The 20,281-nt window shown below is 37.6% G+C and overlaps 3 protein-coding genes across 5 annotated transcripts in view; 1 reads left to right on the forward strand and 2 right to left on the reverse strand.

The window, feature by feature from the left end:
- Positions 1-3,655: 3,655 nt before the first annotated feature.
- On the reverse strand, positions 3,656-5,027 carry LOC128865830 (zinc finger HIT domain-containing protein 1). Of its 2 annotated transcripts, XM_054106202.1 has the most exons (3): positions 4,416-5,027; positions 4,220-4,351; positions 3,657-4,144 (listed from the first exon to the last, which is right to left on the reverse strand). In XM_054106202.1, exon 1 carries the CDS (start codon positions 4,933-4,935, stop codon positions 4,471-4,473), a length of 465 nt encoding a protein of 154 aa, XP_053962177.1. In that variant the 5' UTR covers positions 4,936-5,027; the 3' UTR covers positions 3,657-4,144; positions 4,220-4,351; positions 4,416-4,470. The 2 variants fall into 2 exon arrangements, with proteins under 2 accessions (XP_053962176.1, XP_053962177.1); XM_054106201.1 differs by having other exon boundaries at positions 3,656-4,351.
- LOC128865831 (general transcription factor IIH subunit 5) lies at positions 4,939-5,416 on the reverse strand. The gene has a single exon (XM_054106204.1). The coding sequence runs from the start codon at positions 5,243-5,245 to the stop codon at positions 5,024-5,026; it is 222 nt and encodes a 73-aa protein (XP_053962179.1). The 5' UTR covers positions 5,246-5,416; the 3' UTR covers positions 4,939-5,023.
- A 5,737-nt stretch (positions 5,417-11,153) lies between these two features.
- The window catches only part of LOC128867600 (probable peroxisomal acyl-coenzyme A oxidase 1), a 32,370-nt gene continuing 23,242 nt past the window's right edge, over positions 11,154-20,281 (forward strand). The window contains exon 1 of one of the 2 annotated variants that reach the window (XR_008454995.1): positions 11,154-11,990. Coding sequence is in view for 1 of the 2 variants with exons in the window: in XM_054108985.1 (XP_053964960.1) it covers positions 11,864-11,990 (127 nt within the window). In the remaining variant the exon portion in view is untranslated. The remainder of the gene's footprint in view (positions 11,991-20,281) is intronic. The other variant, XM_054108985.1, reaches the window with a different exon arrangement.

Here is a 20,281-nt window from a genome sequence, read left to right on the forward strand (position 1 = left end):
GGGAGTTCATGAAGGTGGTAGCTATCTCCCGGTGAATGTCGTTTATTGACTGTCTAAATACTGTCCGGTCCAGTAGGTTTCGGTCAGTTTTGTCCTGGAGTTCGTCAGCGTAGTCAAGGAGGTGTCTCCTGACGTGCCTGGGAGGCGGCTCAGGCTCAAGCAGGTGTCTGCAGGGGTGAAACCTGCGGTAACACCCCAGCAGGAACTGCTTGCTGAGCAATTTGTTGTGCTCCACAACTGGGAGCATTATGTGCCTCGTTGTGTAGATGTTGGATGGGTGACATCAGGAGGCACCCGGTCGCTGTCCGAATGGCGGTATTTTGACATGTCTGAAGCTTTGTCCACTGCGAATCACTAGTTCCAGGCGACCAGACAGGCGCAGCATAGTTTAGAACCGGCCGGCCAATTGCCTTAAATGTCGAAAGCAACAGTTCTTTGTCTTTGCCCCAAGTGCTGCCGGCCAGCGATTTGAGGACCTTGTTGCGATTTTGGACTTTTGTGGCAATTGCGGTTGTATGCGCAGAGAAGGAGAGCAAGCTGTCAAAGGTTACACCCAAAATTGTGGGGTTATTTACAGTCGGAATTGGTGTGTCGTCGACTTTTACCTTAAGGGACAGCTTGACCTCCTTTGTCCAGGTGGTGAAAAGGGTCACCGTGGACTTGGTGGGGGAAAGTTGGAGATTCCTCGCAGTGAAAAAGCGAGAAAGGTCGGTGAGGTAGTTGTTCACTTTGGAACACAGGCCATCGATGTCATTGCCCGACGCCATTATCGTGCAATCGTCAGCGTATGAGATCAGGGAAACTCCCGCTGGTGGTTGGGGGAGCTTCGAGATGTAGAAGTTAAAAAGCAAGGGTGAAAGGACACCACCCTGCGGTACGCCTTGCTTAATCTTCCTCTGCTTTGATATTTGATCTCGAAAAATCACTGACGAGTGCCGACCGCTCAGGTAGTTCGCGGACCACCTTTTCAGCCCTGGCGGGAGTGTCGACTGATAAATATCATCTAGTAGCGTGGAATGGCTGACTGTATCGAAAGCCTTCTTTAGGTCCAACGCTACTAGGACAGTCCTCTCGCAGGGGCGGTTTTGGTTAAGCCCGCGATTTATCTGGGCGTTTATGGCGGTGAGTGCAGTGGTGCTGTGCACTCGTCGGAATCCGTGCTGATGTGGGACTGGGGCCAGGTGTGTCGTGTAGAGTGGGAGTAGGAGGGCTTCAAGTGTCTTCACTACTGGGGAAAGGAGAGTTATCGGCCGATAAGACTCCCCTTGGTTGGCGGGTTTCCCAGGTTTCAGTAGTGGGACCACTCTCCCTGCTTTCCACTTGTCAGGGATGATGAGAGTGGCCAGGGACAAATTGAAGACCCTTGTGAGGTATCCTACTCCCAGGGGTCCCAGATGCTTCAGCATCAGCGCGTTTAATCCGTCAGGGCCAATGGCTTTCGATGATTTCGACTTGTTGATGGCCCCCTGAACCTCATCACCGGAGAAAGTAAGTGGCGCACAGTCGTTCGTCAGTTTGTGCAGCCTTCTGGTAACATGACGTTTGGTTCTGTCGCCCGAAGGATGCAGTATAAACAGCCGGCTAAAAAAGCTCGCGCATCTCTTCGGGTCCGACGAAGTACAACCGTTGAAGGTGATAGCCACCTTGTCGTTGTGTTTCGTCGGGTTCGACAGGGACCTAACGGTGGACCAGAGCTTACTCACACCGGAGGTGAGGTTACAAGTCTTCAGGTGCTCAACCCATTTAGTCCGCTTATGTTGATTTACCAGTTGCCGGATCTCCAAATTGAGATCCCTTATGCGGGGATCCCCGGGATCGGCCTGGCGTAGGTGGTCACGCTCGTTCGCTGAACTGGCTGCTTCTGCTGGGAAATGAGGACGGATGTCCTTATAACTTCCAGCTGGGATGAAGCGAGCCGCAGCAGCCGTGAGCACCTTGCGGAATGCGCGTTCGCCTACGCGCACATCAGTGGGGATGGGAAGAGCGGCGAAGGTGTCCTCGGTGAATTCCGTGAAGCCGGCCCAATTAGCTTTTTTAAAGTTAAAATAGGACCGGTGATTCGCGGAAACGAAGTCGGCAGGTCTCTCAATCGAGACGATAATGGGCAAGTGGTCTGATGCAAGCGATAGCATAGGTCGCCACGTTATGCTATTTATCAGACCCGCGCTAGCTATTGTTAGGTCAGGCGAGCTGCTACAATTGCCCACTACCCTGGTGGGGGCGTCGTCGTTCACAGTGCTGAATGTCGAGTCGTCTATCTGCTCTGCCAATTGCTGTCCCCTACGATCATTTGGCAGGCTTGAATGCCAAAGATCGTGATGCGCATTAAAGTCACCTACAACCAATCGGTTTTCACCTCTGATGAGCGCACCTATATCAGGGTGATATCCTGCCGGGCAGCAGGTGACAGGGGGTATATATACGTTAACTATTTCGAGCTCGTAATCGCCTGACCGGACAGCTATGCCTTGACATTCTAAGGTGCTGTCCCTGCGGTCGATTCCTTCATCGATGAGACGATACTGCACTGTGAGGTGGACTATAAACGCTAGGCCACCACCATTGTCTCGCTCGCGATCGTGTCTGTGCACGTTATAGCCATCCCTGGTGATCAGAGATGACCTAGCGTGCAACTTTGTTTCTTGGACCGCAGCTATTTTAATACTGTGCCGGCTCATAAAGTCAACTATCTCGTCGATCTTACTCGTAAGTCCGTTGCAGTTAAACTGGAGAAGCTTAAAGCTTAATCCGGGGGGTGAGGGACGCGTGGGGTTGTCTACGTTGGACCTGCTGCGCAATCCACTGTGGTTGTTGCGGCCTGATGGTGGTGGGCAGCCGCGCCTCCGGGGGCTGTAGTGGGTGCAGAGCTCTGCAGCTGGGGGCAACGTAGGCAGTTGTCCACTCACGGGTGGTGCGCAGGCCGGAACATCTCCGAAAATGGCACCAGCCACTGCAGGAATTGCATTGGACTGATACCAGATTCCGAGGTATTACGGTCTGACACACGAAACAGACTGTACGGGGCACCAGGAGCTGCTGGTTTGTCCCCGCACTGGGGTTGGAGCAGGAAGGGATGGGAGGGGTTGAAGGGGAGTTGTGTTGCTCCGATAGGCTCCTCACCGTGGAGGTATGGGTTGTGGTGGCGGTTGGTAGTGCCGGCCTATCAGGGGGTGTAGTAGCATCAGACGCCAGTTGGCGGGAGCAACACGTGGCCACATACCGTGTGGACCACTCCCTGTGCGACTTAAGGCCTGAACAGGTCTTAAGGTGGCTCCACCCGTTGCACTTATTGCACCTAACCGAGGTGGAGTTCGGGTGAAGCCGTTTATGGCAGACGCAGTAGTAGAATACTTCTGGCCCAGGGTTGGATTCGACTCCAGCCCTGAGGAGAAGTATTTGGAGCAGGATTGCTGCGAGAGTTTGTTCCTGTGACGTAAGGAGTGGGGTGATATACGATACACTAGACAGGGCTAGTGTACTGGGGCGGCAGCCCTTGGTCGGGAAAAACCCGAGTCATTCCGGTAACGTAGAACCGGCTGCCATGCGAATGACCAACCAAGAGTGGAGTCTTTATGGTTGGTCTTTACACACTTGCTTGTAATTTTGTATAATGCTTCTGTCTAGTTCACAATAAAAATTAAAAAAAAAAATACATAATCTCTAATCGAATACTATATTTTGCCCGAATTGCTAAACAGCAAGAAATTACCCTGTGCACAGTAGCAGCTTTTGAAGTAAATTGGAAGAAAAACTTAGCGACAAAATATTACATAAAGTAAAAATTTCTGTTGTTGTTGTTGTAGCATAAACATTCGCGATACAAGCACGTAGAATGCTGCTGGAGTGACAGTCCTTGGCCGGCTACAAATCCGGGTCGTTCAGGTAACGTATCACTGACTGTCATCGGAACGAGTAAAAAGTTCTAAGCTCGTTTGCTTTATTTCGTCCATGAAATCAACAGTTATAATTATACTTATGCAAATGATTCCGAACAGATTTCTGGCTATTATTCAATTCCTAGGTTATGGAAATTGTGCTCAAATGATATGGCTCCACGAATTACATAATTTTAACATCATTTTCGATGATTGACCTACTAGAACTTAAACGTTGGTATTACCACGTTGCTGTATTATTTCATACTCTATTGTGACCATAAACAGGAGAAATTTTTAAAATTTATTTCCAGTCAGCTCTCATTTTTAAGTTTTATACATACGGAGATATGGCTCTTTAAAGATATCTCGTGGAAAACATTCATTGTTTTTACTTTCTTATTTCTTCTTTACTCTGTTCTCTGCTCTGCTTCCAACCACTTTCTATTTTTCAGTTTAATTCATAAAAGGAGACGCTTAAATAGGAAAAATTAAAAACAATTATCATATATTTAGTTTTTTTCTTATATATATATTTACCATCATAAATTGTATAAACTACTTAAGCAACTGTATAAAAACATAAACCACATCTTTAAGCCGTCCATTTGAGGCAACGTGTATCCTGATGAGTGCCCAGACAACGAATGCAACAGTAGTGAGTGCCGCAAGCGGTGCAGGTGTATTTTGAAAAATTTCCACAAACTGCGCAGAACCGACGTGCCGGCTTATTTGGCGGCGGTGCTAAAGCATTCAAGTAGTTGGGCACATCTGAAGAAGTTTGCCTGCATTCTTCCAATAGTTGTGGAAAATTTTTTCGATACTTCGCCCTGTAGTATTCGGCGCCTTTACGCTTTGCTTTTTTTTCTTTGGTGTTTTTTATGCCATCTTGAAATTTGGGTACTTTCTTAGACATTACCAAATCAGCGTGTGGATCTTCATGGAAATTGTCCTGCTCGAGTGCTTCGAGCGCCTTACGTGCACGACGTTGGCGTGCGGCTTCATCAAGTACGCGTTTTTTTTCGGCGTCCTTGATGCGGTTGGATTCTCGGCCAGTCATTGTTTGTTGTTATTTTAGTTTTATATGATTAATATGGTAGGTAGTCTACTTGTTCTGTTATATTGTAGAAGAGATTTTTTGTAATGAATTAAGGTTCCTTTTCATGTAGTGGAAAACTAATGCGATCCATCAAATCGTCTACACGTGCTTGCAGAGTCTCCACAATGTCGGTAGAAATAAACAAATGATTTTCGTCCAAATCTTGTATGATGAATTTCCGTCCCAATGCGAGCGTTTCGTCTAGATGCAGCAGAAATTGTTTCATAGCCGGGTCACATTCAACGAAAACACCTTTCATTACATTCACCATTGCACCGAAATTGTTAAAAAACCATAAAACATTAGGTTAATTAGATATTTTCAATAGCGCTAATTAAAAAGTTATCTGTAAATAAGTCACACTTTTCGCGGAACAGTGAAAATTCAGTATTTTCTCGAATGTTTACAAATCACGTTAGTTTCCAAATTCGTATAATTGTTTATGTTCCACATACTGCCCACATGAATGCTGTCACTTTTTTGGTGCTGCCAGACCACAGAGTTCAGCTGGAATTCTGATAAATTGAGAACCGGATATTTCTAACTAAAACTTTAATAAATAAAAGTTAGAAAATGATTAAAAATACGCCATCGGAAAGGTTAGTAGGATTTTTAGCAAACCTTTCGAAGTTATTCCAATATTAGCATACATTAAGCGATTTGTAGGGACTACTTTTGTACCTCAAAAAGTATTTGGTCACGGTGTGCAAAAATTAAGGTGACGTCTTCTGAAACCCATATATTTCGCTATTTTGAAAACTGGCTTATAATTTCTTGTGCTTGGCAGCTTTTATTGCTTTCACTACACCTCTTCACAAAGAGTAGTTTCCTTTATTTTGTTTGTATATTCTTGACGTCTCGCACTCTATCTTTCATGGTATTTTAAGTATATAGAAGGGGAATTCAATCGAAATGCTTCGCTAAATTAAGAATAAACTTTGTTAAGTTCCAAAACGATAGCAGGAAAGATTTATACATATCTTATTTTCCCTGCCGTCAAATTTTATTTTAGTTAATCTGCAATCGGGGCCTTACTACGAACATCTTCATCAGAAGTTAAATGAATGAAACCGGGTACACCTGGAAATATTATTTTCTCTAAGAAACGTCTTCAAACCACTCTCTATAGTTCGGTAGGCAATCCAATGAAAACTACTTACTGTGAATGCCTTGTTTTCTTTAGCTTGTGAAGGTGCCGAACCCATGCGGGCTGAAATATATAATTTTTCTGTATGTTAGTTGTCGAAGCAAAGCAGTCACTCATTGGACTCATACATACATATTGTAACAAAACACGAAACACGAATTAAAAACAAGGGCTCTTCTATTTCTCATTTCCCGCACGCTATCTCTATGCTCGATTAACCTGACGAAAAATTGGCATGCGAAAGCAACAACAAAGTTATCGAGTAAGATTCGCCGCTAGCGAGTATTAATACGTTCACATATGCAATAATGACCTATAAATCTACCAAACTAATCTACCCGTTCACATATGGCAGATTATCTCAAAAATTGACAATCAGCTGTCAATACTACTCTGAGAGGGGGTTCTTGATAAAAATTATTTTGGTGGAATATTCGGTGTTTTTGATTTCTTTAATTGTTATTAACGATTTGAAGAAAATACAAGAAGAAGGAATAGCTAATTTAATTGGCTGCTAATAATAAACAGTTGGAGGAAATCCGTATGCGACGTTTACTGAGGTTGCAAAAAATTATGGCAACAATGCGCATGGAGTATTCTATATTATATTACATTTTATATTAAGTAAGGAGAGAACAAAACGTTTATGGACACACACTTTTTCTGTAAAATGCATCCATAATAATATTTAACAAAAATGTTATTAGAATTATGTTTACAGACCTGTTTTCTTTGCCGGCATCTTGTTCTTTTAGTTTTTATTTTGATGTTTCTCCTTACATTCGTAATAATAATTATCGATAACTCAAAAAACACAGGGTTGTATTTCAAAAAGTATCGTTATTATCTAGTATTATTTTATAATGCCAGATTTTGGGAGAGAAATTTTGTATGGGAAATCCCGCTTTTTAATTACGGATTTTGAGTTAAGCGCGAAAAAGAAGATCATCTACTTATATGTGAACGTAATTTAAGGTAATTTTAAGGTAAAATAAGAGGCCCATTATAAACAAAAATATGAACACCAGATGACAACACAGAAGTTGCCAGAAGGCACGAGTTACCACATCTCGGAATTACGATAGTTGTTTAACTCATGTATAAAGCAGAGGTGCATATGCATAAAGTAATCAGTCGTAAGTTGAGCGTGTGTACGTGCAAACGTAAAGTAAGGTGAAATTGAATTAAACAAACAAGTTGTGTTGACTTTAATTTGTGGCTTTTATTTGACAATCTAGTGATAAAACTCAGAACAATTGGTTTGGGAGATTTATTTGGATTTTAACGTAAGAAAATTCGTAACAATAAGCATATCCTTAACCTTTGGCCTTTAGGGTCGCTTCTATCTAAATATCCTGCAAAAACAGTGACAGTCATTTGACCAATGACCAATATGAAAACTTTGATGGAGTCATTTGTATTCGTGCGGTTATGCGGATCCCTCTAACTTATGTTAGCTTGACATTATTTGTTTTACTCGTGCATATAAATTTCTTGAATGTAAGAAAAGAGTCGTATCGTTTGTTTTGCATAACAGCTGGTTTAAAGGTTTTGAGTTTTCATTAATTAATAGTAATCCATTAATATATAGAGTTAAGAATGCTAATAAATTATAGATGCAAAATTTACTAAATAAAATAAGTTATACAAGCGAAATAAAACTTAATAAAAAAAGAGAGTTGTTCGTTATGGCGTACACATTTTCATTGCTGCCAGATAACAACATTTGGCCTCGTTCAAATTAAGATATCATATTTCAAGTAAAATGTTTCAGTGTAGAAAATGAAATAATTCATTCATATATTTAGGATTACCGAGAATTATAACATTTAAGCGTACATAGTTATTTTATTCCTTTTTGATTAAATATCGCTACATCTATAAAAAGTTTTGCAAAATGTCATATATCCTAACTCAGTGGCAGCACTTCCTTTGTGAGTGGATCAATGGTTTCGTTGCTTGTGTGTTATGGCCTCTGGCAAGGCGAATTTATTACAGGTGACACCAAACACATATAAGTAAAACCCATGATGCAAAGAATAATGAGATGGCGCCCATCGTGGTCCCGTTACTTTGCGCTCAGCGAATTTGACAACTAGTTACGTGATTTTAGCTCCAGTATGGCCAGATTACCATTTTCGTAACTTGATTTATGATTGTTTTTTTGTTATTTTTATTATTTTGTGTCTCGGAGTTTTAGTTCTTTCTTCATGACATTTTTCTAGTTGTTCTAATTAAAATGTCATGTTTATAATTTTGTAAAATATGCATTTTTTAATAATTATTTAAATAATTCACTCAGTTTTATTTAGCTTTACTTTTTTTTAACATCTGGTGGCATTGCCCGCGAGTGCAGGTGTTGTTGGTGTTCTTCTGCTTTCGGCAGTCAAATCTCTCTCTCGCTACTGCAGTGTTGCCTAGCTTTGGATATAAAAACGCATTAAAATGCCCATTCAAAGAAAATAACCCAACAAATTTTTATTGAATCACTTAAAGAACTTTGTATGCGTGACAAATTGTCTTTAAAATGTGCGTTTTTTTAAATAAATATGTCATGCTTATGTACAATTTAATTTATGAGGTTTTTCTTAAACGAGACTCTTTTGTTAAGGGAACGGCTTTTTTGCTATATTTGAAGTTATGTAACTAGATAAGGTACTCTTTTTGTAAAAATGTCAGTATGGTTTCTTTAGTATTTTCTGGTAGTTTGTGGCTTATTTTTACAATGAATACAACTCTTAATGTCCTATGTCTCACTAAAGATTTATGACCGGAAGAAACAATTACACCTCTAAGGTTTTAATTCGCATTCAATAAATTCAAAGGCTTTTTAAAATGTGTAAAAAGGTTTTCAATCTTAAGAAGAGTTGGGAGCGGGGCAAATAATATTTTTGCATAACCTTAAATGGAGCCAAAAATTAAATTTGCACTTTCAAATTATCAAATTTTATAAGAGTAAAAAAATTTTCATTAGCACTAAAATCTTCTCAGAGATCTGGTCACATTGCCCATGATTGCGGTTATTGTTGATGTTTATGAATATTCGTTTCTTATTTGAAATGTGCGTTAATAAGAACAAACGGTAACAAACGTTTTAGTGAATATTTACGCAAAAATAAGATATTTCGTGAAAGTGTACTCGTATAAGTGAAAAATAAGAAAACATGAAATGTGCAGTGAAAAATTGTGCTAGTAAGAACCTCAATAAAGCGTGTGATATAAGCTTTTTTATATTATATTTCCAAAGGATGAGGCGCTCTGCAAACAGTGGATGCATTTCTGCCGGCGAGGAAATGCCTTCAATCGAAAAACGAGCTTTATATGTATGAAGCATTTTACTAGTGATAGCATTGAAGCATTCGGTAGCTTTAAATTAAACACAAAAAGAAACAAACACGAAACTTCAAAATTTTCGCATTTTCGGTATAAAAAAGCACTAAATTTATTGCGAAGAGCAAATGGTTGGCAATACTGCACAACTCAGCAAACGTGACGACACGTACGCTCTGATGGGCGCAATCTTGTTTATATCATTCTTGAGTAAAACCCTAAATGTATTTGTTGTTGCGTTTGGGCCAACCATCACGTCAAAATCAGCAAGCAAATGTAAACATACGAATGTAAACATCCCAATACATACAAACAAAGCATATCATTTTGACGTAAGCCATACCTACGGTGAAAAATTCAGCTGGGTGAATGCTGTCACCTTAATAAATCCACCTTGGCCTCTGGTTACGATACAGCATGCTTGACTGAGCTTTGTATGTGTTAGTGCAGTCGGGTGGCGTCGTGTCACACATACTTGTTGTCGGTAAAAATCAAAAATTTTAGATATCAGCGTCAAGCACCCGACACGCACACATATAAAGTTCTTGTCAAACAATGCTTGACCGTCACCAGAGGCCATTAAATTCCGGCCATACAAAATCGTATTCATCTATCGATAGCGCAATCCATTCACCGTAACTGTTGCTCCAGCTTTATTTTCGAAAAAGTAAGGTCCAATAACTCCGCCGGACCATAAACCGCACCAAACAGTCACACGTTGAGGATAGAGAGGCTTTTCAACAATAACTCTTGGATTTTATGAGCCCCAGATCCAACAGATTTGCTTGTTGACGAAGCCACCGATGTGGAAATGGGCCTCATCACTCAAGATGATTGGTGGATTGGATCGATGGAATTCCGGATCATACTCATGCATTTCAACGACCCAATCAGCAAAGACACGAAGTTGTTGATGATCGACCGGCTTGAGTTCTTGTGTTAACTGGACTTTATAAGCCTTAAGACCCAAATCTTTATTCAAAATACGGTGTAAGAGCGTTTGTTGAATGCCTAATTCCAAAGAACGACGAGGAATGGGCAAACCTGGGTTTTCTTTAACATTTTCGGCTACAACAGCAATATGTTCGTCTGCTCTTGAGCGACGTGCACGGGTTTTATTCTTCACATCACTAACTTGTTCCAAAAGTTCGAATTTTTTCAGCAATTTCTGTATTGCGGTCTGACAAGGTGTTTCACGATGACCCAGAAATTTTCGAATTTTACGAACCAAATTTTCACCATTTTTATAATGAATTTTAATAATTTCAATGCGTTGTTTAAGCGTGTATTGTTCCATTTTTATTAATGGCGTTGTTTCTACTTGTCAAATATCAAAAAATATAAGCTTCAAAAATGGCATCTACCGAAATAGCAGGTTATTCAAAATAACACATGTTATTGGAAACCTTTATACCTATGATAGATGCTTAGACGTCGTCAATAGATTTATTTATACGTACTACAATAGTTGCGCTGATTTTTTCGTACATATACCATAATCCAGTTTTTGCCGACCTCTGCTGTGAACAAACCGCTGTCATATCCAATGAACGAATCAGCTGATTCCTTCAAAATAGCTCAGAGACGGTTAACGGTTTAATATTGACCACACCTTCTGTATTCTCTCCATTGTGGATTTTGTTAGAATCACTGAGAGCCAAATATATGGTATGCGCAACCTTTTATATTCCCGGCAATATCCGAGGCGGTTTATGTGTCTGAAAGTGTTCAGTGATGCATTTACTGAGAACCATAATGGCACTGGGAGGACGCAGCGTTATGATATAAAGATCAGTTGCAAAAGAATTTGATGTTACTTAGTGCTTTGCAATATTAACTGGAGTTGGTCATTACTGTTGGAAAAATTGCAGCTTGAACTGCATTATCACAAAAGATGAAGCTAAATATAACAAAAAAAAAAAAACAAACCATATACCAAATGTAGTCTTCACATAATATGTTATAGTGACTTTCGAAAAAAACCTATGCATAATATTTTTATTTATATGCAAACCTACCATGCATGGTTTTTGCTGCTTCGCATGAGTATACCTACATATGTATGTACGCATGTAGAAATCCATAAAAAAGCTTGCAAAATAAAAACTTATATTTGCACTCTTAATTTATTTATACAAACGAGTATTGCTGCTCTTTTAATGCATGTGGCTCAGCGTAGTTCCAAGCAAGCGCAGAGTATTTTATTTAGTAGGTCTAAAAGCTCAAGAGCTCCACAAGCGATCCGCACTACGACAACAGACGCCAGTCGAATGCTGTTTTTCTACTCAAACAGTTGAAAGTTGTGTAATCGCGATAGGTCCGGTGTTTTGTGTGGATTGAGTATAAAATAATCGGATTTAATTGAGCTTTAAAAATAGTTAATAAATTAAATAAATAAATCATAAAAAAAAAATGTCAATACCAAAAGATATTAATCCTGATTTGGCGAAAGAACGTAAAAGTGCCACATTCGATGTAGAGGAATTTTCTGCCTGGATTTATGACAATGCAAATCTGTTGCAAATGAAGAGATTAATTGGTAAGTGGTGAATTAAGAAAATAATCGCTTAGTTTCACAACAGTCTACTAAGTAAGATTGCATATATTAAACACTTACATTTGTACATATGCACATTAGGGTGCATCACCCTCCATACTGCTAACAAAAAAAGCGGTACTGCTTTTTAAATTATAAATTTTTCGCAATTTTCGCATTGCATTTTAACACCTACGCTAAAATATTTAGGAAAAATATTAAGATTTACGTGAGCTGGACCAATTTGAAAGTAACTCAAAAAATCAAGTTTGTTTTAAAAGAAATTAATTTTTAAAAATACTTTTTCCAGAAAAATCAACGTTTAAATTTAAAAGGTCAGCATAAAAGTGGTAATTTCTTTTTGGATAACATCACCAAATTAGTTAATCGGGAAAGATGAACATTTCAAAATTTAAAAATGCCTATATTTTGAAAAAAGTACTAAACTGATTTTAAGAAATTTAGCATAATCCCACAGATCATTAAAATGCCGATTTGATATGCGCCAATGTATACATACATATTTACATATACATATATTTAATATCTGTATATATGAAGCGAATAATTAAAAGCAATCTGTGGCCTCACTCAAACAAAAAAAAAATTTTTCAGAAATTTTAGCTTAAATATTAAAAGTAATTATTTTCTGTTTAAACTACTAGTTTTTAAATGAGGTTAATTTCGTATTTTTTAAGAAGAAAAAGTTCTTATAAAATAAGTGAATATTGTAAATATTCTCTTTTAATAAATATTCCCCTATGATGCGGAACTTTTATAACGCGATTTTATGTTCCTTTGTCCTCTGGTATTTTCCTCATACATACTTCTAGATATATGATGAATTATTTGTAGGGTTAAAAATTAAATTTACATCGTGTTCATGGTTTTGAAGTGTAAGAGTATTGATAATACATACCTATGGACAGGCTGGGCCAAATAAGACCTACTATGTATGTCAAATAAGACCTAGCAGTATGCGCAGTTGCTCCATCTTGTTGAAACCCAAATTAGGATACTGCTCCGCCATTGGCCGTAAAAAAGTTTTCAATCAATGTTCTGTAAGATGCTCCTGAAATCGATTCCGGCGTTTCATCCTCATTTTCGAAGAAATATGAACCGATAACTCTAGAGGTCATAACACCGCACCAAACAGTACATTTAGATGATTGCAACTGATGTTGGTGTGTTGCCCTTGGATTTTCAGAGCCCCACAATGGAAATGCGCTTTATCCGACATCCAAACATTATTTAAAAAATCAATTTGTGTGGCTAATTGTGTAAAGCGAATAGCATATTGTAGTCGTTGTAGGTGGTTCCATAATAAATTTCCAACAATTCAATTATAACCTACAAAAAGAGAAAAATAAATATGTCAAAAAATAAAAAAGTTATTTGTGCTTAACATTAATAGGTCGTGTTTGGCCCACCCTGAAAGTTAAGAAAAGATACTTTTATAAATATTTGAATATTTTAAATAAAATTTTTATTTCTCAGTCATGAAAAGTGAAAAGGGAAGAAGACCTAAGTTTAAAAAGAACAACCAAACAAAAAATTTGTATATTGGATCAGTTAAATGTAAATCATTTCTATGACGTATTTTATGGGACCAAGCGGGCGAGTTATACGAGAATACTCCTACACTGTGTCTTTTCCCTTTAATGCGGAGTCAACTCATCCCGCAATAAAGGGGATTACTATATACATATGTATATACAATTATACCGAACAAACGAAACGTATTTTAATTACCTTTGGATTTTTTTATTTTTTGTAATTATAGGCATTTTAAGACTTTGAAATTTCCACCTATCCCCTCCCCTCTAACACCCCAATTATTTATTTGCACAAGAAATGTTATATACCTTTAATATTAGTTCAATAAGGCGAATCACTCCCACTATTCCGTTTTTCGGAGTGAGGAGTCGCTATTCTGCACTTACGCCTTTTAGGATTTGGGTCGGCCAAGATTTGGTTGAGTTATCCAAATTTTCCTCAAACTTATTGTTGAACTTCCAATATTTTTTGGTTTCCGAAACAATGAAAAAACGTAATTTTTAATTTTATATAATATTCTACAAGTAACAGTACGTTCACATATGCAGTAATTAGCAATAAATCCAGAAAAAATCCACCTATTCACATATGGCAGATTAGCTGCAATATTGCCAATCAGCTGTCAAGGCTGTTTTGAAAGGTTTTTCTTCATAGAAACTGGTTTGGGGGAATATTTTTTTGATTTTGGTTTGTTTAATTTTTATTAACGATATGAATTGCGCAATTTGCTGTTAGTAATAGTCAGTTGGTGTAAATCTGTAAATGACGTTTGTTGTCGTTGTTGTTGTTGAAGTGGTTGAGTGTTTCCCCTGAAATAATCCTAATTAGTGACCAGCACCGGTTTACTACCACTGTCCTCGAATAATGATGTTTTTTTTTTTTTTTTTTTGTTGTTCTAAGTCAGATCCATTTAGTGAGGTCCAAGTAAAGCAGCAGATTCTTTATCTCGATGCCTGAGATCTATTAATTTAGTGCAAGAAAGGCTTACCAAAGGAGCGGAGTCGTGCCCTAGCTAGCCCTAGATATTCACATAAGTAGTGGAAAAGACTTTCCTTCGCTCCTTCCGCTTGACAGCTTCTGCATGATTCCTACTTTCCAATGGCCTGTAAGGGTTGCAGTGATGCGTGACATGCTTTGCCGAGAGCATCCTAACAGGTGATTCGTCCTTTGCATTTTGTATGACGGCCATGTGTTTGTTTTGTAATACATGTAGTTGTTGCTTCCATCTTCTTTCGGCTAAAGGATGATAGTGTGAAGCAATGGATGCTTTTATTGTGTTCAGTGGGGTGGAGACTGCCACCGCCTCTGCTAAGTCTAGTCTCGAACCTTTTCTTGCTAACTTATCCGCTATCTCATGTAAATGACGTTTACTGGCAGCAATTTTATAATAAACAATAACAGGTTAAAGCGTCTATGGACACACGCTTTCTCTGAAATATGAACGCATAATTAATAATATCTAACAAAATGTGTATTATAATTGCGTCTAAAAACCTCTTTTCTTTGCCGGCGTCCATTTTATTTGATTTTTACATTGACGTTTCTCCTTACACTCGTGATAATAATTATCGATAACACAGAAATCACAGGGTTGTATCGGAAAAAAATATCTATAATCTAGGTTTGTTTTAAATCCTCGGATTTCGAGAGAGAAATTTTGTAGGGGTAATCTCGTTTTTCAATTACTGATGGGCAGTTAAGGACGAAAAATTAAACAATCTAGTTATATGTAAACCTATTATATGTTTATAAAGCGTGACGATGTGTACAAAAAAACAAAATAGAAATTTTGTCCCCTCCCGAACATGTATATACATCTTTATTTTATATGTACATATGGAACTACATTCTTCTTCTTCGCTTAAGCGATTTTGGCAACTGCTGCTTTTGGAAGAGATTGGAAATGCTGCGTCTAAATAAGTATACTAATTTGTGGATTATAGTACGGGATTGGCTGCAGCTTTTGATGGGTAATGCTACTATACATATTTATGATTGTGAAAATTGCAATCGGCAAAATGTATTACAAAGTATTTTAAAATTAAAATTTTAAATATTCAAGAAGCCAAGAAAAAGTGTGTTCAACTTGATTACTAAAACTAAAGAATAATGAAATTATGTAATCAAATTACAAAGGTGCGACCAACTAAGCTTATAGTAGTACAGAAATTTCTTTCTTTGAAACCGAGAAATCTAGCATGCTCAATAGGAGCCTTACGAACACAATTTGTATTCAGCTCATTTGGATAGAGAGGAATTGATGGATGGGAAGCAAATTAATACTCAACCACAGATAGGCAGTCAATATCACCCTTAATAACGTTGAAAACAAACGAGAGCACAAGTATCGATCTTCCACTTTCTGAAGGCTTCACGTTAATTAATAGCGAAAAAAATGTGTAAGAAGGGGAAAGGATTGGATACTTGAATGATCTTAGAGCAAATTTAAGGGATATCTTTTGCAAAGTTATTGTAGAATCGTATCACGTGCACGCAGTTGTGCTGTATGCCAACGATGAAAAAGCACAGAGCACACCAGTAGTGCTGTGGAGAATTTTTCGATTTCCCGTAACCGTTTCGAACATATATCATTGCTGAACCGTTTCCTGTATTATGAGGTTGTACATACTGTTTAACGTTTGGCTGCGAGGGGGCTACTCAACGGCTGGATCAGTAGATTCGAAGTCCCCACGCTTGTCACTACAGATAATTTGAAAACAGTACTTCTTAGTGAGTTGGCAAAGTTATTGGATGCCAGGCTATTATTCCCAGTTGAATGCTTAATGCTGCGTTCAGATGTCTTACAGTCGATGTGAGTTAGGTCAACCTTTTACCAACCATTCTTCTGGTGCTATCTTCAGCCGTTAAAGGTTTTCATAGCTGAAATACGTTATGGACAAAATCCATTGGACTTCACAACGAATTCAAAGAAAGATCGAAAGAAACAACACTGGATGAACCAAGCTTGTTTTTATATATTAGAATCACAAGAACCAAGGAAGAAGGAACCAACACACAATCCTAACATGTAAAGCTCGCTCTTTTCATGCTCGGTGATCTTTGCTTTTGTAGTAAGATGTTTTTACGGGATGATACTATCCACAAACCCTTTAAAGAACCAAACAATGATCCCCATCTAGGGGTCAATAGATTTCCATAGAATTCCATACATCACTTTGATTGGGATGAAGCAGGTTGCCGTTTCGATTGATAAGTTCAAGCAGGCTTATTTTCTGTGAATAGAAGCGTTGACTCTGCATTCTGAAACCGTAGCTTTGCAGCAATTAACTTTTGCCAAGGTGGCAATGCAATGAACTAACAAGAGTTAATTGGCCAACTTCTTGATCGGTGCAACGTAGCCCTTTAGTCGGCAAAATCAGCCCCTTAGTCGGCTCTCAGCGATTTCACAGGAATTAACTGATTGGCTTACGAAAGTGCGGTCATGATAGCGGTTTGTTTACGAAAAAAACTGGGATCGTGTTGGTTGTTGATATACGATAAAATCCGCTTATTACTTCGTTGCCGTTTGAAGTGTGTGAAAAGTGTGAAATAAACGGACAGAATTCTGCTTCGGATGACCAAACCTGGTAAAATCGGCGAGCAATTGCTTTTGCATTCCTTGATTAGTGTCGAGCAATTTTTAAATTTTGCGTCTGCCACTTGTTCAACAAAATGTTACTGAAAAGAGTTATTAGCGACAGTATACAAATAGACAAATAATGGATCGTTTAAAGGTCAAAATATAGATTTCCATCATTCAAAATCATTTTTGGTTTTTATTAATTTTCCATCCTTTATCAATTTTTCCTTTTTTTATTAATTTTATCTAAAACCGTTAATCTTAAATTTGCTTTTTTTGTGCTTACTAAATAAAAATATGTATTCATAAAAAAAATTGTACCTCTTATAGTTCAAAAACGAACCTTAAACTACCTTTACTTTCAAGTCTACATTACACCACCGCTCACGCAGTAATTTGGTTTAAGTTCACGCTCATATATTTTGTTGAAAGCAAAAATAAAAATGCACCTGAAAGAAAATGCAAAGTCCGATGCCCTTTTTATTGTAATTCATGTCAACATTTTAAATAAACCAAAGTTTAGATTTATATTTTTTATTTTATTTTATTCATCACAAATACAATGGAGGAAGTATAAAACTCGAGCAGTCTAAAACTCGATTTATAATAACGACGCCATTTACAATGCGTCTACATTTCTCTATTTTATTCACAAAAAATACGTAACAACTTTACGACTCGAATATAAGTCCCAGCCAATGCGCTGAATTGTCTCGCATGCTGTCACAATCTTCCATCACTGCGTATTTGCGCTTCGGCGTGTGCCACTCAAGAGGTTAAGCAAGAAGCCCTAATTGGATTTGATGAACAGTAATGCATTCGTGAACCATTTTCAACAATCTAGTTATATATGGCGTAGCGCAAGATTGCAGAATCACCTAACACATTTGACCTGAATATATTGTTAATACAACTTGTGCATTTTCTGTTAATGAAGACTCAAATCTCGTGCGGCTCGTTTTCATTCTTATGCATGACAGGAGGCTGAAGGTAACTTGCAATGACTAATGCGGAGGTTCTAGGGACGCAAATCAACAAGAGATGATCGGACATCTTCTACGTAGATATCCAGCTTCAGTAAGGAACCACTTTGGATATCATACTGAATTTATTCAAACTAATATAACATAACCATCAGCATATTCGGCCCTAACTGGATTTATTTATCTGTACCTAACATGAAAAAATTATGAGACCAATTAATTTTTGTATATTTTCATTATCAGTTGAGGGCTTAGTATTAATATTTTTAATATTTAAACTTTTAATGATAAATGTTTAAAAAATATCCAGAAATGAGCACACATTTCACGAAACTTTCATGAATTATTAAGAAAAGTAAAATTTATAGAATGAAAGAGGTGTAAGATCAATGTTATTATATTTAAAACAAACAAATAGAATTCTTGGGGTTGGTTTATATTGTAATTTGGAGCTTAGTAATTTGTGTTGGATCCTCCTTTGATTATAACTTATTGAAGTCGTCGAGGTATCGATTTGATTAAGTTTTTTATAACATTTTAATAAAATTTTGACCACTCGACATAAATCGCATTTCTAAGGCTTTTAGCGCTATCAAACTGCCTTTCATTTTTAAAAACCGTGTTAAGGTCAGGGCTGCAGGCAGGCCATTCCAAAATTGGTAATTCTTGGTCCCTTTGGAAATATGAACCGTTCCGTTGCCTTGCTGAAAATTTTTATAGGAGGAATTTTTAAGAAAATTTACAATTTGACATCGACTATGAGCTATTCTCTCTGTTGGATAAAAACGCAGCGAATTAAATCTATATTTGTAAATATGCCTTTTATTTTCAGGTAAGCGTGTGAAATGTGCGTGTACAGCTTATTAGGGTTGAAGACTCACTGAACGTGTATAGTTCAATATAATTGTATGATTTGATGGTATGATTTGACATTAAAGCATTGCCAGACCTTACAACATCTTACAATTTAAGCTTACTTAACCACTATAATTTTAACACTCTGCTCTCTTTTCTTCGCCTTGTCATGCCAATAAATTTGGAAACCATTTGGCCCGTCAAGATTGACATTTATCGAAAAAATTGCACTTTCCTATTCATCTTCCTAAAATTTGTACTTTCTGCAAGGGTCAATCTGGCCTGCTTGTGCCTGTGGCGAACTTAGGTTTAGATACTCACTTTGCAAAGCGATTAGATTTTAAAAAATTCAAGTCAATTATCCCAGAGTTATGAGTCTGTCCGTCATGAAAAATTTATGTATAATAGTTTTGAAATAAATGCATTTGAAGTTTTCGGTATGACACGCAGCAGACCTCTGAGCCAAATTTAAAAAAAAAGTAGATAGACATTTTTCCTACCTTAATCCTTTGAGTAATTAATATTTCAGTTACCAAACAGCAGTGGAGTGAAAACAAACAAGAGCAATGTAATTTGTTTTTGTTTTTGTCCCTAGAATGTCAAAATCGATAAACACTGATTAACGGTTTAGAGTAATTTGTTAATTTGTTGTTTAAAAAAATCTCCCTCTTTGGCATAAAAATAACAATCAACCAGAAAATTCCTTCAAATTTTGGTTATGCATATTCAAAAAAATATACTGTTAATAGTTGAATTGTGGTAAATTTTGTAAACTCAATAAATTATTTAGTGGCAACAGAATTGTCCCCAAAGGAATCGGGTTTAAAATTCGAATAACTACCATTAAACAATAAAAATAATAAGGAAAACGGTTATTCACAATCTTTTCGAAACAGCACAACAAACTCAGCTGCTTCCCAATGCGACATACAAAGGATACCTCCAAGTGCTCCATTACTGGCATTAGCAGATTTGAAGACAATATTATCCCTGAAATCCAATGGAGAATCACTCTTGATATTCAGCAGTTCCTGATATCGAAAATAAAAGAAAAACAGTTCCCATTTGTAGTACAAACAATATCTGCATACGAGTAGAAAAAGCAGAAGCAAATTAAAAGGTTGTCTCAAAGAAAATAAGTCATACAAGTAGGAATGGAATTTGCTGTTGACTCTAAATAACAAAAAGCACATACATTCTGTAAAAAAAATATCGTGAATTGTTCATTTAAAAGGCGCGCGTTACACAATTTTTTGATGGAATGTTGGTACAACTGTGATATGCCAATTAGCTTGTTTTTGGCATTTAATTACAATATA

Source organism: Anastrepha ludens, chromosome 6, assembly GCF_028408465.1.
Source record: "Anastrepha ludens isolate Willacy chromosome 6, idAnaLude1.1, whole genome shotgun sequence".
Lineage (NCBI taxonomy): Eukaryota > Metazoa > Arthropoda > Insecta > Diptera > Tephritidae > Anastrepha > Anastrepha ludens.

Bases quoted from the DNA above. Each gene is read 5' to 3' on its own strand.
- LOC128865830 (XM_054106201.1), bottom strand. From the start codon at position 4,935: ATGACTGGCCGAGAATCCAACCGCATCAAGGACGCCGAAAAAAAACGC.
- LOC128865831 (XM_054106204.1), bottom strand. From the start codon at position 5,245: ATGGTGAATGTAATGAAAGGTGTTTTCGTTGAATGTGACCCGGCTATG.